Source organism: Chiloscyllium plagiosum, chromosome 3, assembly GCF_004010195.1.
Source record: "Chiloscyllium plagiosum isolate BGI_BamShark_2017 chromosome 3, ASM401019v2, whole genome shotgun sequence".
In the NCBI taxonomy this organism is placed as follows: Eukaryota; Metazoa; Chordata; class Chondrichthyes; order Orectolobiformes; family Hemiscylliidae; genus Chiloscyllium; species Chiloscyllium plagiosum.
In genome coordinates this window covers 71,687,200-71,703,474 of record NC_057712.1, presented here as the reverse complement: position 1 = coordinate 71,703,474, position 16,275 = coordinate 71,687,200, and the positions used below count along the sequence as shown (strand labels likewise).

General features: G+C 37.5%; 1 protein-coding gene across 5 annotated transcripts in view; it reads right to left on the bottom strand.

Moving 5' to 3' along the window:
• Positions 1-16,275, bottom strand: part of tbc1d32 (TBC1 domain family, member 32) — a 251,277-nt gene that overhangs the window by 131,537 nt on the left and 103,465 nt on the right. For 4 of the 5 annotated variants that reach the window (XM_043684318.1, XM_043684307.1, XM_043684303.1 and 1 more), the window contains exons 14-19: positions 13,412-13,504; positions 12,915-13,057; positions 9,104-9,231; positions 6,909-7,110; positions 2,745-2,824; positions 1,346-1,484 (exon numbers count right to left, since the gene is read on the bottom strand). In XM_043684318.1, the coding sequence (XP_043540253.1) occupies positions 1,346-1,484; positions 2,745-2,824; positions 6,909-7,110; positions 9,104-9,231; positions 12,915-13,057; positions 13,412-13,504 (785 nt within the window). The remainder of the gene's footprint in view (positions 1-1,345; positions 1,485-2,744; positions 2,825-6,908; positions 7,111-9,103; positions 9,232-12,914; positions 13,058-13,411; positions 13,505-16,275) is intronic. The other variant, XM_043684315.1, reaches the window with a different exon arrangement.

Below are 16,275 nucleotides of genomic sequence, written 5' to 3'. Positions count from 1 at the left end.
TTTTCCCTGGAGCGTTGGAGGCTGAGGGGTGACCTTATAGAGGTTTACAAAATTATGAGGGGCATGGATAGGGTAAATAGACAAAGTCTTTTCCCTGGGATCGGGGAGTCCAGAACTAGAGGGCATAGATTTAGGGTGAGAGCGCAAAAATATAAAAGAGACCTAAGGGGCAACTTTTTCACGCAGCGGGTGGTACATGTATGGAATGAGCTGCCAGAGGATGTGGTGAAAGCTGGTACAATTGCAACATTTAAGAGGCATTTGGATGGGTATATGAATAGGAAGGGTTTGGAGAGATATGGGACAGATGCTGGCAGGTGGGACTAGATTGGGTTGGGGTATCTGGTCAGCGTGGACAGATTGGACCGAAGGGTCTGTTTCCATGCTGAACATCTCTATGACTAAGTACTGACTGTAACTACAGACAAAGTCAAAAAAAGTGTGGTGCTGGATAAGCAAAGCAGGTCAGACAGCCTCTGTGCAGCAGTCATGATTTGGAGATGCCGGTGTTGGATTGGGGTGTACAAAGTTAAAAATCACACAACACCAGGTTATAGTCCAACAAGTTTAATTGGAAGTACACTAGCTTTCGGAGTGTCGCTCCTTCATCAGGTGGTTGTGGTGGACTCAATCCGAAGACTCATCAGACAATCAAGGTACTTTTCAATGTATAATTCAGTTACATCACACCGTAAATTTTTGCTATAAATTCTATGTCTTAGGATTGAGTCCTCCACTATCACCTGATGAAGGAGCGATGCTCTGAAAGCTAGTGTACTTCCAATTAAGCCTGTTGGACTATAACCTGGTGTTCTGTGATTTTTAACTCTGTGGAGCAGAACATTCAATGTTTTGGGCATACACACTTTTAGACTATAACTCACATGCATCTGCAGTCCTCCCTTTCTCCTGTAGCTATAGATAATGCAGCCAAAAAGCAACATGAAATAGACGAAGATGAAAATACCAAGGATAAAATATCTCATCAGGTGACTGTGCAGGAAGAAAAAAAAAACAAGCTACACTGGGACAGATACAAATGTAATGATCCAAGGTTTGTACCACCGAGATAAACAATGGAGAAGGAACCATGTAACCAGATGGAGTTGGCCATGATGAATGTTAGAGGGGTTAAGGAGGAAATAAAAAATGAAGTGCCATGGTTAGGGTGCGTGATGGGCTCAGGGTAGTACAGGGAAACGTTGTCAAAGGTCAACAGTTCCCAAATCCAGGTCATAAATGAGGAGCTAATACCAATTGTTTATCATAAAAGGCGTAATATGTACATCCCTTCATTCCTAAATAATCACTACAAAAGAAATATTGTAAGGTGTCCCACACATACCTGCAGCTTTTTAGTGTATCTGCTGAACATGTAAACCACACACTCATTGAGTGCTCCTGTTTGCTGCAGAAGTAACAAACCTTTTGGAGTAGCAGCAAAGTTTAGCAGATTGTCTAGCAGCATTTCTTCTAAGACCATCCTGACAAGAGAATTATAGGATTTTATATTTATTTACCCAAGAAATCATGGCCATTTTTGCAACAATAGTGATGAAATAACATAAAAAGCATGGATTCCATCTGACTATTGTACTAGAAACAGACAAGTGAGCAAGAAGTTAATCTTATTCAAGAACAAAACATTTTTCCTCAGTTATGAACTAGTACATTTAAGCAGAAGCAAATCAAATTAAAAAAAAAACAAATGAAGGTTTATGCTACTGGATTTGATACTTTGTTTATTCAAACATAAAATGTTTTTATTCTCACTACGTGGTGATAATCATCCATATAGAAACGGCCTCATTTTCACTCCATTTGAAGTAAAAGCCAGCGACATAATGGGCAAGCAATACTCCAGGGTTGATTGAGCAGTGGAGATACATACATAATAACAAATAGGAAATTTGGCAAGGGGTAACAGAGTGGCCAAAATATGCTCGGTAACTGATTTATTTCTGAAATTTTGATGAGGATTCCTGTGCGTCAGGAGAAGTACCACCCTTGTGGACTTCACAAGTCATCTTTGGGCCTTCAGAGCTTTGGCCATTTTTCCTTTTTATTTCACCAGAGTCACCCTTAAGACATTCCCATCCAGACATATATTGGCAAATGGAAGCAGAAATCTGTTTGACACAATCTGACAACATTCTAATTACTTTTCGACATGACCAGTTTGGTCACATTCAAGAAAGGCCCGGATCCCACAGTCAACTCACACAGGTGACTGGCATTCAAACTCATTGACCAACAAGCCCAGTTGTGTCTGTCCTGAATTACAAATGGGGCTGGAGGGAAGGCAATCAAAGTGGTAATCCCCTTGGACTAGTAAATAGAACCTTAGTCTATTGTTTTGGGATATGGGTTCGAATCCCACCATGTCAGATGGGGAAATTTAAATTTGTTAAAGATCTGGAATTAAAGGCTATGCTAATAGCAACAGCATAACCATTGTTGATTGTTGTAAAAATCCATATGGTTCACTATTGTGCTTTTTGGTAAGGAAATCTACCATTGCTACCTAATCTGGCCTACATGTGACTCCAGACTTCAGCATGTTGTCGATTCTTAACTGTCCATTAGTTAATTAGGGATGGGAAATATTTGCTGTTATACATTGCCTACATTTTAAGAATGAATAAAAAAAAAGTCATTGCAGAGATTCTGTTGGAGCAAGTAGATCTTTACATCATCAAGCATGATCACAAATGATTGTAAAACAACAATGCAGTTACACCTACGTATTTTGCAGTTCCTGGGCTGTTGCACCTGATTCATTTCCTGCTACTGGAGTAGGTGTTCGCTCTGAAAGTGAACAGGCCTGATTCACAAAACAAATGTTAAAATTGAGTTTAAAAATTACATAATTAAAGATTAATCTTATCCACCTTTTAAAAAGTAAAGAATGCATAAAATACATAACATGAAGTCATATTGAAAAACAATACAAAAATATGGATAAAGGCAGTTTCCACCCAGAAAGTTTTAGAATAAACTATTAACTATAAGAAATGCATGGGCATTTTAAAGTTTTTAAAACATCAAGATCATTAAATATTCTGCTAACTTAAATTCTGTAGGCAACGAGCACATTTTTGCTTACTAGCAGACTCCCCATGATAACTCTCAGTGAGTTAAATGATAGCAAGTTTTAGAACATTATTGGAGAAATTATATATTGAAGCTGGAAAGTTTAGAGCTCTTTTTCATGGAAAATGGATAAATTAAGGTTTTGCAAATGCATTTTTGAGTGTGTTTAGGGGTTCATTCATTAGGTATGGATGAGTAAATTAGTGATGTTTATGTTTATTAATATTCATACCTGTGTGTTTAACTTTATCCTTTTTCAACCTTAAAACTGATAACACACATCAAGATAGCATCTAATATATACAAGATCAATCAAGATACTTGCTATTTTGTAGTGCTAGATAAGGGAATGAAGCTTCATACTGGAATGGAGCTATTCAAAATTCAATTTGTGGATGAATAAATCATGGTGACTATATCACATAAAGGAACCGACATAAGATGTTGGTGGACAATTAACGGTTACAAAAAGTTAACATAAAAACAACTCCAAACACTGTGAAGGCAAGTAGCAAACTTTGTGAATAGAACTTTAGTAAATATTTAGCACATTTGCAACAGACTAGTCAATTATATATGGCAGTGCATATGAAGAATCAAGGGCCGCACAGTCAAAAATGTTTTCGCTCATATAGAACATTTTTTAAAAATTATCCATTTTGTGGGATGTGGGTGTCACTGGCTGACCAGAGTTTATTGCTCATCTCTAGTTGCCCTGGAGGTGGTGCTGACCTGCCTTCTTGAGCCTCTGCAATCCACCTGTTGTGGTTTAACCCACAAAGTCATTTGGGACTTATTCCAGCAGTTTGACCCAGCAACAGTGAAGAAATGACCACATATTTCCAAGTCAGAATAGTGATTGATTTGGAGGGAACTTGAAAGTGGTAGCATTCCCATATGTCTGCTGCTCTGTCCTTCTAGATGGAAATCGTCATGAGCTTGGAAGGCGTTGTCTGAAGATCTTTAGTGAATTTCTGCTGTGCATCTTGTAGATATTACACAGTGCTGCTACTGAGCTTTGGTGGTAGAGAGAGTGGATGCTTATGGATGCATTGCCAATCAAGTGGGCTGCTTTGTCCTGGATGGTGTCAAGCTTCTTCACTGTTGGAGATGTCAGAGTTGAACTGGGTTGGACGAGGTCAAGAATCAAACGACACCAGGTTATAGTCCAACAGGTTTATTTGAAATTGCAAGCTTTTGGAGCCCAACTCCTTCCTCATTCATCACATTCAGCTAAAATAAGAGAAGTAGGCAGTGCGAGCTTCCATCATTCAATGAGATCATGGTTGCACAACGTTCAGTCAAAATCTTTCCTCACCTCTGTCCTAAAAGTTAAACCACGAATTTCAAAATAGTGATCCCTAGTTCTGGAATGAACCATAAGAGGAAACACACTTTCCACATCTACTTCCTCAAGACCATTCAGGATCTAATACATTCCAAAAAGTCACTCCCACCTTTCTAAGCTCCAATGGAAACAAGCTCAGCCTATCCTCATAAGATAACGCACTCACTCCAGATATCAATCAAGCAAACCTCCTCTGAATTACATCATTAATGGGGTGTCGGTTTGCTCGCTGAGTTGTAGGTTTGATATCCAGACGTTTCATTACCTGGCTAGGTAACATCATCAGTGGTGACCTCCAAGTGAAGCGAAGCTGTTGTCTCCTGCTTTCTATTTATATATTTGTCCTGGATGGGGATCCTGGGGTTTGTGGTGATGTCATTTCCTGTTCGTTTTCGGAGGGGTTGATAGATGGTATCTAGATCTGTGTGTTTGTTTATGGCGTTGTGGTTGGAGTGCCAGGCCTCTAGGAATTCTCTGGTATGTCTTTGCTTAGCCGGTCACAGGATAGAGGTGTTGTCCCAGTCGAAATGGTGGTTTTTTTCATCCGTGTGTAGGCCTATGAGGGAGAGAGGATGATGTCTTTTTGTGGCTAGCTGGTGTTCCTGTATCCAGGTGGCTAACTTTCTTCCTGTTTGTCCTACGTAGTGTTAGTGGCAGTCCTTGCATGGAATTTTGTAGATGATATTGGTTTTGTCCATGAGTTGTACTGGGTCTTTTAAGTTTGTTAGTTTTTGTTTGAGAGTATTGGTGGGTTTGTGTGCTACTAGGATTCAGAGGGGTCTTAGTAGTCTGGCTGTCATTTCTGAAACTTCTTTGATGTATGGTAAGGTGGTTAGGGTTTCTGGCTGTGTTTGGTCTGTTTGTCATGGTTTGTTCTCGAGGAATCTGCAAACTGTATTTTTTGAGTATCCGTTCTGCTTGAATGCATTGCATAGGTGGTTCTCCTCTGTTTAACTAACACCAGCAACCATCCCAACACACACAAACAAAGCTGTATCAGAACACTATTCCAACGAGCCACCACACACTGCAGCACAGATGAACTTCGGAAAACAGAGGAGAAATTTAGAAATGCCTTTTGTAAATCTAAGTATAACATATCTATAGGGCCTCATTTATGTGCATTTACCTACAGCACATTATTCCTATAAATATCACCAGTAATTTAGTTAGAAATTATCTCCTCTTGAAGAAAATGTGCTGATTCTGCCCAATTACCTTGAGATTTTGAAGTGTGCAGCAACCATCTTTTAATGATATAACACCTTTCGCAAGACAGACATCAAATTACAAGTCTATACTTTCCTGCTTCTCTCTTTTCTTGATTAGAGGGAGTTTATTTGTTGTATCCAATCTAATGAAACCTTTTATTGAATCTAGGAAAGACCTGCATTAGAGTGACCCACGTTGAGGAACGCCTCTCTTAAGTCCACAAGCCTGAACCAAACATGTTTCTTTTTGCCATTTAACACACCCATTTTGATCTCCTACTTACAATCTATCTTTGGTCTGCTGTAGTCTTCCAGGGAAGCCCAAAATAAGCTAGAGAAACAGCACCTCATTTTCCTCCTAAGTGCTCTACAATCTCAACATTAAGTTCAACAAATTCAGAACATGAAATTTGTCCTTTTCTTTTAAAACTAATTTCCAGAATTATTTTTCACAGTTTTGTTTTCAGTCAGATTCTCCTTTTAAGAGAGTGTTGGCCTGTGTTTTGTCCTTTCTCAAAAATCATACCGGCTCCTTTCCTTTTTGTTCTGTTACCCTTTGATCTCTAACTGTCTGCTCTCTAACCTTTCCCTGATCTTCTGTTCCACCTGCTGCTTCCACAGTTTTCACCAGCATAAAACCTGCATTTTGCCCTGTACTTTTAGTTCCAAAGGATCATCATATTGGACTTGAAATTTTAACTCTGTCTCTCTATCCACAGATGTGGTCAAGTTTCTTCAGCACTTTGTTTCTATTCAAAGCACATTTTTGAAGTTAAAACATGGATGCTTACAAGAAAATTAATACACTACACCATATTTTCTTTCTATTTGCCATTTTAACTGCTTCATTTGGCTGATTCACAATTTCATAATAGCTCCTAGGGGAACAGAACTTCTAAGTTCACTAATTAACACACACTGGAATAAAATTAATGCAAAAATTTAAGAATGATACTTAAAGTATCTTGACTTAATGTTCAAAAGATCCCTCAGTTGCATCTTTATCTCTGCTGCTTCAAAGTAGAGGGCTCTGGGTGTCCTTGAGCATTAATTGCAGAAAACTAGTCTGCAGGTATTGCAGATGATAAGGAAGGCAAATAGAATTTTGGCATTTATTGCTAAAGGAATAAAGCATAAAAGTAGAGGAGTGTTGCTTCCCATTATGATAGAACACCATTTTTCTGAAAAGGTGAGACACAAAAAAAAACCTTGGCCAGGTCAGTTGCAGTGAGTCATGCTATATCAATAATTGTTACCTTCTTCCATGCTTTGGAGATGGATTCATGCAAACCATAAGGCATTAGTACATCTAGACCTTCACACGTATTATACATCTGGCGACAGACAAAGATGAAAGCCCCTTTCAGAGCAGTGGATGGCTCTGTTGAAGCTAAAGGAGGAAGCTCTCCATCAAGCAACCTTTTGGTGAACTCAGCAATTAGTTGTGCAGCAGAAGGACTGACAAAATAAAAACAAGATGTAACTCTATTATATATGGTTCATTAAAAAGAATTCTCTCAATTTTTAAAAAAACATTCAAATTTCTGTTGCTTGATTACCCACCACCACTGTCAACTGGATGCTGACTACCAAGTTTTAGGGATGGCATAGCTCTATATATTAACTGCTACTTTTAGTGTTCAGTGTGCAGGTAACCTTTTTTAGTAACTTCACTAGTTTCATGTCTCAACTGACCCTGGAATGCCCTTCTTAGTTGCACTGGATTAGGATGCGCTCAGTCTCTATTTTAAAAAAATGGGCAACTATTGCCCTATGAGTTACAGACTGTGGAGGTATACAATGCTGATACAGCTAATGCGCCCACAATATCTCAATTTTGGAATGTCTGATCTTAACTTCATGTGATCCTACAAGGTAAGTGTAATTTGTTAGCTTGGATAGAGAATAGGCTAACTGCCAGAAAGCAGAACTCATAATAAATGAGTCTTTTTCTGGTTGGCAGGATGTAACTAGTGGGGTGCCACAGGACTTGGTCTTTGGGCCTAACTATTTACTACCTATTACCATATCAAAGTCATTAGCATAGAAAGTGTTATCATAAAATTTGTAGAAGATACTAAAATAGGTGGAAAGTAAGCTGCAATTAAGAAATAAGAATGGCTAGGTAGGGCAAGTGCCAAAATTTGGCAGATGAAGTTTAACGTGGATACACTGGAGGTTATCCATTTTGGATGGAGGAATGGAAAGGAAACTTCAATGTGTTTCAATGTAGAAGGTTCTGGGTGTCCTCGTGCATTAATTGAAGAAATCTAGTCTGCAGGTACAGCAGAAAATAGGAAGGCAAATAGAATTTTGGCATTTATTGCTAAAGAAATAAAGCATAAAAGTAGGGAAGTGTTGATTCAAATGTACAAGGCATTAGTTAAGACCTCACGTGAAATATTGCCTACAATTTTGGTCCCCTTACTTGAGGAGGGATATCACTGGATTGGAAGCAGTTCAGATGAGGCTCACTACATTGATTCCAGAGATGAAGGATTTATTTATAAAGAGAGATGAACAGTTCATGCCTAAACTCTGGAGTCTAGAAAAATGAGAAGACATCTAATTAAGGTATAAAAGATCCTAAAGGGGACTGACAAAGTAGATGTTGAGAGGATATTTCCTCATGTGGGGAAATCTAGAATGAGAGGTCATGCTTTAGGATAAGGGTTAGCACAATTAAAACAGATATATAAAGATAAATTACTTTTTTCAAAGTGTTGCAAGTCTGTGGAATTAACTATGCCAAACAGTGGCAGCATGGTGGCTCAGTGATTAGCACTGCTTACTCACAGCACCAGGGTCCCAGGTTCAATCCCAGCCTCGGGCGACTGTCTGTAGAGTTTGCACATTCTCCCCATGTCTGTGTGGTTTCCTCCCACAGTCCAAAGTTGTGCAAGTCAGGAGAATTGGCAATACTAAATTGCCCATAGTCTTAGGTGCTTTAGTCAGGGGTAAATATGGGGGATGGGTCTGAGTGGGTTACTCTCCAGAGGATCGATGTGGACCCTCTCCCGCTCCAGAGAGACGGTGTGGACTTGTTGGGCCGAAGGGTCCGTTTCCACACTGTAAGGAATCTAATCTAATTGAGTAAATTTGAGGAACTAGACAGAATTTTAATTTGTAAGTCGTTGAGAAGTTGTGAAGCATAGACAGGAAAGTGAAGTTGAGGCCTAATGAGGTCAGTCATGATTGTATCACTAATAGCAGAGCAAGTTCACAAGGCTGAATTGCCTACTCCTAGTTCTTATGTTGCTATGAATGGCAAGAATAAATGGGAGAAGTCAAAAGTCTTTTATCCATTACAATGAAAGCACCATAGCTGGATTCAGCTATGAAACATAGCTGTCAAAAGAGAATTAGAACTTGCGCCCAAGAGATCACAAAATTACATATTTTAACCACAAACTAAAGTTCTCTTTCTCTTAAGCTTTATGTATGTTCTTACCAGTTACTTGCAGCATGTTTATTATTTTCACCAAAAAGAAGCAGCGAAAGCCCTCGATCTGTGGATGCTATCCTTGCCAAGATGTCAGCTGTATTTATCAGCACTGTTTCAACACAGGTAACTAACATCTATTCAACATAAATAAATCAACATCACATTCAATAATGCTGTTGTGCATCAACTTTTGGGAGGAAAATAACTAAAACACAATTAAAAGATATGATGTAGCAATTTAGCAGAAAAAGGTGCTTTACAGATTTGGTTTTGCAAGTGCTGGTGCCAGAAAAATAATATACTAACATCTTTTGATAACATTTTTATAGAAACAAATTTCTGTAATTGAAGGCAAGAAATTGTTGTAGGAGTGGTGTACAGGTTGGTTAACCATAATCAGAACATTGCACAAAGAATAAAGCAAGAAATAATAGAAGCTGGTCAGGAAGGTAGAGGATGGCCTTTATCTCGACTGGAAAAAAAATGACAGATGAGGTGTTCATAAAAAAGGTTTTCAGCATAGTTTTTATAACAGCACATTCTGAAGCTAACCAGAGAGGAGGATGTATTTCCCTACATTTCTTAGCTGCTTTCAGTTCGGATGATGAATCACCAGACTTGAAACATTAACTCTGCTTTCTTTCCATAGATGCTGCCAGAGCTGCTGGGTTTTAGTAGAAATTTTGTTTTTGTTTCAGATCCCCAGCATTTTTATTTAAGACACGGTATTGTGCAACAAGATCAGATGAAACAACCACTGTTAGCAGCAATTATTATATGACAGAATTTTACATTCAGTTCAAAAGGAGAGAGAAGTTGATCAAAGACTAGCATTTCAAACTTAAATAAGGTAAATTATGATGCCATGAAAGCAGAGATAACTAAAATAAACTAGCAACTTAGATTAAGGGTTTTGATATAGATGTGAAATGCTAGATATTTAACAGGATTGTTCAGAATACCCAGAATGATATATTCTAATGAGTGTGAAAAAAAGTCAAGGGAGAGACCCACGATCCATAGCAATCTGAAAATTAAACATTGTGTCAAAGTTATAAGAAAAATAGAATAAAGCAAATTAGGGTGACAAGTCAAAAATAAGACAAAACATAAACCACTGAGAAAAAGTTTTAAAAAGTACTAAAAGTAAGAAAAGTTAGAATGAGAAAAAGCTAATTAGATATACTAAATCAGAGTCATAGAGTCATACAGTATGGAAACAGACTCTTTAGTCCAACTAGTCCACACCAACCATGTTCCCAAACTAAACTAGTCCCATCTGCTTCTGCTTGGCGATGGTTTCTCTAAACTTTTCAAATTCATGCGCTTATTTAAATGTCTTTTAAACATTGCAATTGTACCTGCATCTGCTTCTTCCTCTAGCAATTCATTCCATACATTAACTACTCTCGCACCCTTTTTAAAGTCTTTCACCTCTCACCTTAAATATGCCACCTAGTTTTCAACTTGCCACCTTAGGGAAAAGACCTTTACTATTCATCTTATCTTTGCCCCTCATGATTTTATAAACCTCTATAATGTTACCCCTCAACCTCCTATGTTCTACTGAAAATTTCCCTAGGCTATCCAGCCTACTGTTACATCTTAGAATCAGGGATGTACAGCATTAAAACAGACCCTTTGGTCCAACTCGTCCATGCTGACCAGATGTCCTAAATTAATCTAGTGCCATTTGCTAGTGTTTGGCCCATATCCATCAAAAACCCTTCCCATTCATATACTCATCCAGGTGTCTTTGAAATGTTGTAATTGTACCAGCCTCCACCACTTTCTCTGGCAACTTATTTCATACACACAACACTAACTGTGTGGAAAAATTTACCCCTTGGATCCTTTTTAAATCTTTCCCCTCTCACCTTAAACCTATGCCCTCTAGTTTTGGACTCACCCACTATGGAGTTTAGCTATTCACCCTATCCATGCCCCTCATGATCTTATAAACCTCTATAAGGTCACGCCTCAGCCTCCGTATCTCCAGACAAAACAGCCTCAGTCCATCCAGCCTCTCCCTACAGCTCAAACCCTCCAACCCTGGCAACATCTTTGTAAATTTTTTCTGAACCTTTTCAAGTTTCACAACATCCTTCCTATAGCAGGGAGACCAGAATTGCACACAACATTCCAAAGGCAGCCTAACCAAAATCCTATATAGTGGCAACATGACCTCCCAACTCCTATACTCAGTGCACTGACCAATAAAGGCAAGTATACCAAGTGCCTTCTTGACTATTCTGTCTACATGGGACTCCACTTTCAAGGAATTATGAACCTGCACTCCAAGGTCTCTTTGTTCAACAGTTGGCAAATGGAATGTAATATGGGAAATGTGAAGTTATGCTCTTTGGCAGAAAGAATAGAGCAGCTAAATATCAATTAAATGGAGAAAGACTGCAGAGGAATTTAGAATTCTCATGCACGGATCACAGGACGAGTATACATGTTCAACAGGTAATAGGGAAGGTAAATGGAATGTTAATTTTTATTTCAAAGAGACGTCTTGCTAAAACAATGCAAAATACTCATTAGGCTATGGCTAGAATATTGCCAACACTTTTTGGTCCCATTATGTAAGGAAAGATGCACCAGTATTGGAGATAGTCCAAAGAAAATTCACCAGTTTAAATCTGGGTATGGAGAGAATTATTTTTATTAGGATAAATTGAGTAGTTTGGGCCTGTATTTATTTGAGTTGAGATGAACAAGAGTCAATTGTATTGACATGTATAAAATACTTAGGGGACTTGACAGGCTAGATGCTTAGAGGTTGTTTCGCTTTGTGGGAGAGTCAAAAACCCAGATAGCATAATTATAAAATAAGCAGTTGCCCATTTAAGACACAGTAATGAATCTGTGGGTTTCTTTATCAAGAGCAGTGTGGATGCTGCACGATTAAGAATATTCAAGGCTGAGACAGACAGATTTTTAATCAGTAAGGGAATAAAGGATTTTGGGGAAAAGGCAGTACATTGAAGTTGAAGATTATCAGATCAGTTGTGATCTCATTGAATGGTACGGCAAACTTGATGTGTCAAATGGCCTACTTCTGCTCCTATGCCCTACGGCCTAAGGCAGGAAACAACTGGTCCATTAGCTTCACTTATTACAAACGCGAAAATCACAGCATCTAGCAGTATTTCTTTATTTAACAAAAAGTTATAATAAACAAAATGCCTTTTCAACATTATATTCTGTATTGGATCAAATTTACTGTTGTTTCACATCACCATGAACAATGTGGCAAAACATTACTTACTTAACTGATATGTATCTAGAAATATTGTTATATACCTAAAACTTTGGGTGCGCAGGATGTAATCCTGTCCTTGAATGGTTGGGAATGGTAAGGAGGAGGTGGGATTAAATGATGTGGAGTAAAACAGGAAAATAGCTCCATTGCTTTCAATATCATGAACAGCAAAGTACAGTGGTTTTTCTTATCGTATCTGCTAAACATGCTGTTTGTATTAAGCACTTGGTGAACTAACTACAAAAGGATTAAAAAATTGAAATCAGGTTTAGCTAGATATGTAGGAATTATTCTACATTAATTCTGCCCAATTGACATTTCAACCAGCAGTGCATCTGTTTCATCCAATATGACAGGAGGTACATTTCCAGCTTACTATACTGGGAACAAAACAAACTATTTAGAGCCAAAAAGTGTCATAGTGTAGTACCCCCATTTTCATTTAAACAAAGATTCAAGCTACATGCAATTAAAAGCATAAAATGAAAATAGTTATAATTCAAATTAAATTTGTAAAGCACAACTAACATTTGTTGAAATTATCCCCACCTGATCATCTTTCAGCCATGTGGATATTGGAAAAAGAAGGGAATCAATAATAACGTTTCTGTACAAGCACTCAGTAGCACATTCCTTTCGACCACATAACATGCGCAATACTTCCATCACAAAATTTGCAGGAGCAAAAGAATCTGAAAGAAAAATACTTGATACATATTTAAGAGTGTTCAACAGCAGACTTCTCAAAATTTGATGGAAAGGCACAGAAGGCCCAGCACTATTTAAAAAAGGAAAGAAATGTGTGTCATTTCTAGCAAAGTTCTGTCAAATGGATTCCATTCGTATGATAAATTTGACATTTGAGGTAGAGGCCCATTGTCAAGCTGCTCCTGAAAACATTACATATCTCCACTTTTCAGATACTGGCATACCCCAAGTGTATTTCTACCATTTTCTATTTTTATTTCTATTTTTCAATTGCAGTCTTTATCTTTCTGACGGTATAGACCTTTTGTAAAGAACATATCGCAGCGATTGGTTATTACCTCTTTGCGTAGTATTTGCATTCTGTGCTGATTTTTGGTTCTGATGCATCATCTGGATTAACAGTACTAACAAATCCATCAGAGCCACCGGTTCTGTTTTTTAAAAAAAATTATCCATTAGTTTATGGAATTATTTTTGATGAATACATGACTCGTGGCTTCATTCATTATACATTAGAAAGGAGGGATCTTTCACGACAAAGTTGTCAAATACAAAGAAAGTTGTTAATTGAAGTCAAGACTCAGTACTGTCTCAAGTATAATTGATATATACAATTTCCAAATCTGATGTGGTTGGTAATTGAGAGATAACAGCAGTGCCTGTACAACAGTGGCTGAGAGAAAGGGGAAGAGAAATGGAGTTCAAACAATTTATTTTATACATCTAATTTGCAGCACTCAGTTATTACATTCTGGTGAACAAATAGCAGTAGTTTGTTTCCATTTAAAATCAAATGGATAATACTTGCATATTTTGTATAAAAAAATGTACTTAATTGGATTAATTATCAACTCAATTCTTTCTTGCCTACAATGCCATATTCCATTATTTTATTTAGTGTTTTTTTTCTGACCTAGCAATTTAGGAATGCAAGAGGAAGCAAATCTTCAATATTTGCAACATTTTCTTTCTGCTTACACTTAGACAAATGTTTTTTGACAGCATTACGCTCGGTCATTGCTGAAATATATTCACTTGAGGTGTCAGTTGCAGCAATGCTCAAATTGTGTTTAGTGCTTAGAGTTACGGAATAATTGTTTTCACATTGCTTTATTTAGAATTATTTCTTAGCATGGTTTCTTACGCTGCCTGAAATGTTTTGGCAGGTTCACAGAGCAGGTGATTACTGACACAGATGGGAATTTTGATTTGTACCTACAGTGCATTTCATGACACTGGAACTGTGGATGTGCTAAAATGTAGTGTGCTGAAACCTCAACATGCCCTGTAGGAATATGTCTCTAAAGGCATTGTGAGCATGATTTTTAGAAATTTATACTATGTGCATTAAATACACAATCAAAAACAAAATCGACAAAGCTTTGTATTTTAGAGGTTCTCTGAATGCGTAATTTAGATATTCTCTTATTAGACACACTGCTTACCAAAAAAAAATCATATATTCTACAAAAAACATTATGGCTACACTATGGAACAAACAGGCAATTTCAGAGAATATAAGTAATGGGCAGGTATTTTAATTGAATGAATAAATAAAGAAGGAAAACAGAAGAATTACCAGTTTTTGAATAGTGTAGTCAAATAACCAAAAGCATATTAGCAAAGACATTAAAGAAACGGGAACATGTGAATGGGATAAACCCAGAGAACTCAGTAATGCACAAGGAAATAGGGAGGTGATAACCACAGCAAATATTCTAAGTCTGGAACCTCATTTCCCACACAGATTTCTGTTTCAAAGCCTCACTAATACGGTTCTCAATTTTTTTTTTTTTCCTATTTTCATAGCCCATGGGATCGGACTGGATCGAACAACTTCCACTGAGCACTCCCACAAGGGTGAATGTTAAGCAATTACTGAAACAAATTTCCCGTGTGAAACATCACTGTTTTGCCAATTAGCATTCCACCATATTGGATACCAGCTTTTCAAAAAAAATGTAAAAAAAACTCTTTTTGACAACTCATCCTGCGCAAACATCATGAGTTTAATTACCCATTTCAAGCCACAATCATAGAATGAACCTGACTGTTAACAATCTTGCATCCTAATTGAACCTAGTCTGAGCCTGTCACATTTTCTTGTCATCACAAATCGTCTGAGAAACCTATTGGAATGTCTTGTGCATGTGCAATATATGAATTTAAATTTTCCTAAAATTAAGAAAAGTTGATAGTGAAAATGTCTAACTTTGCTCTGTCTGCAGGTAAGGCCCTGCAGATAACTACAATTTTTTTTACAATTGAACTTTCTATGGAACATGTTGATGCAATTGCGTGAATACATAGTTGAATGGACTTATGGGGACTATCTACTATTTTAAATGTTATAGATTTTTAATTTTTGTTTTAAAATAATGAACAACCATGACAGGAAGGAGAAGAGAAAACAAATTTAAGAGTCAATCCACAGAAAAGACTATAATTTTCAAAAAAGGAAAATAATAAAACTAAAACATTCTAAACAAAAAACACAAACCAAGAGCAAAAACAGAAATGAGTAAGCATGATTTAGTAGTCATTAGAGATGTGTGGTGTGGAATGACATGAAATAGTACCTAGTTCTTAAAAGGTGCACGACATTTAGGAATCATTGGACACTAAAAAAAGGTGGAGGAGTGACTCTGCAAGTTAATGATCCTACTAGTATAATAGGGAGAGAGATGACATAGATTCAGGAAAACAACTTGAGTTTGGGTGCTCATAAGTAATGAAATTATTTAGAAAAAGAGACAGACACATAGAAGGACATACAGATATGTAACAGGCTGGAAGGCTTTGTGATTATTCTAGGAATAACGGTTTGGATTTTCAGTGCACTATCCCAGTGGACAAAGAATGTCTCTGATCTTAATTCAAAAAACAAGAAACTTTTGAGTATGGGAGTTGAGACATCATCTTGAGGTTATACAGGACATTGGTGGGGCCTTATCTGGAGAGCTGCATGTTGCTCTGGTCACCCTGTTGTAGAAAGGATGCAATTGGACTGCAGCAGGGGGTTCAGAGGGGATTTGCTGTAATGTTGCTGGTACTGGAGTGTTTGAGTTCTAAAGACAGGCTGGAACTTTTTTCACTGAAGCTTAGGAGGTTGAACGGTGACCTTATAGGTATTTATAAAATCATTAGGGGCATAGGTAAGGTGAACAGCAAGATCTTTTCCCTAAGATGGGAGAGTTCAAAA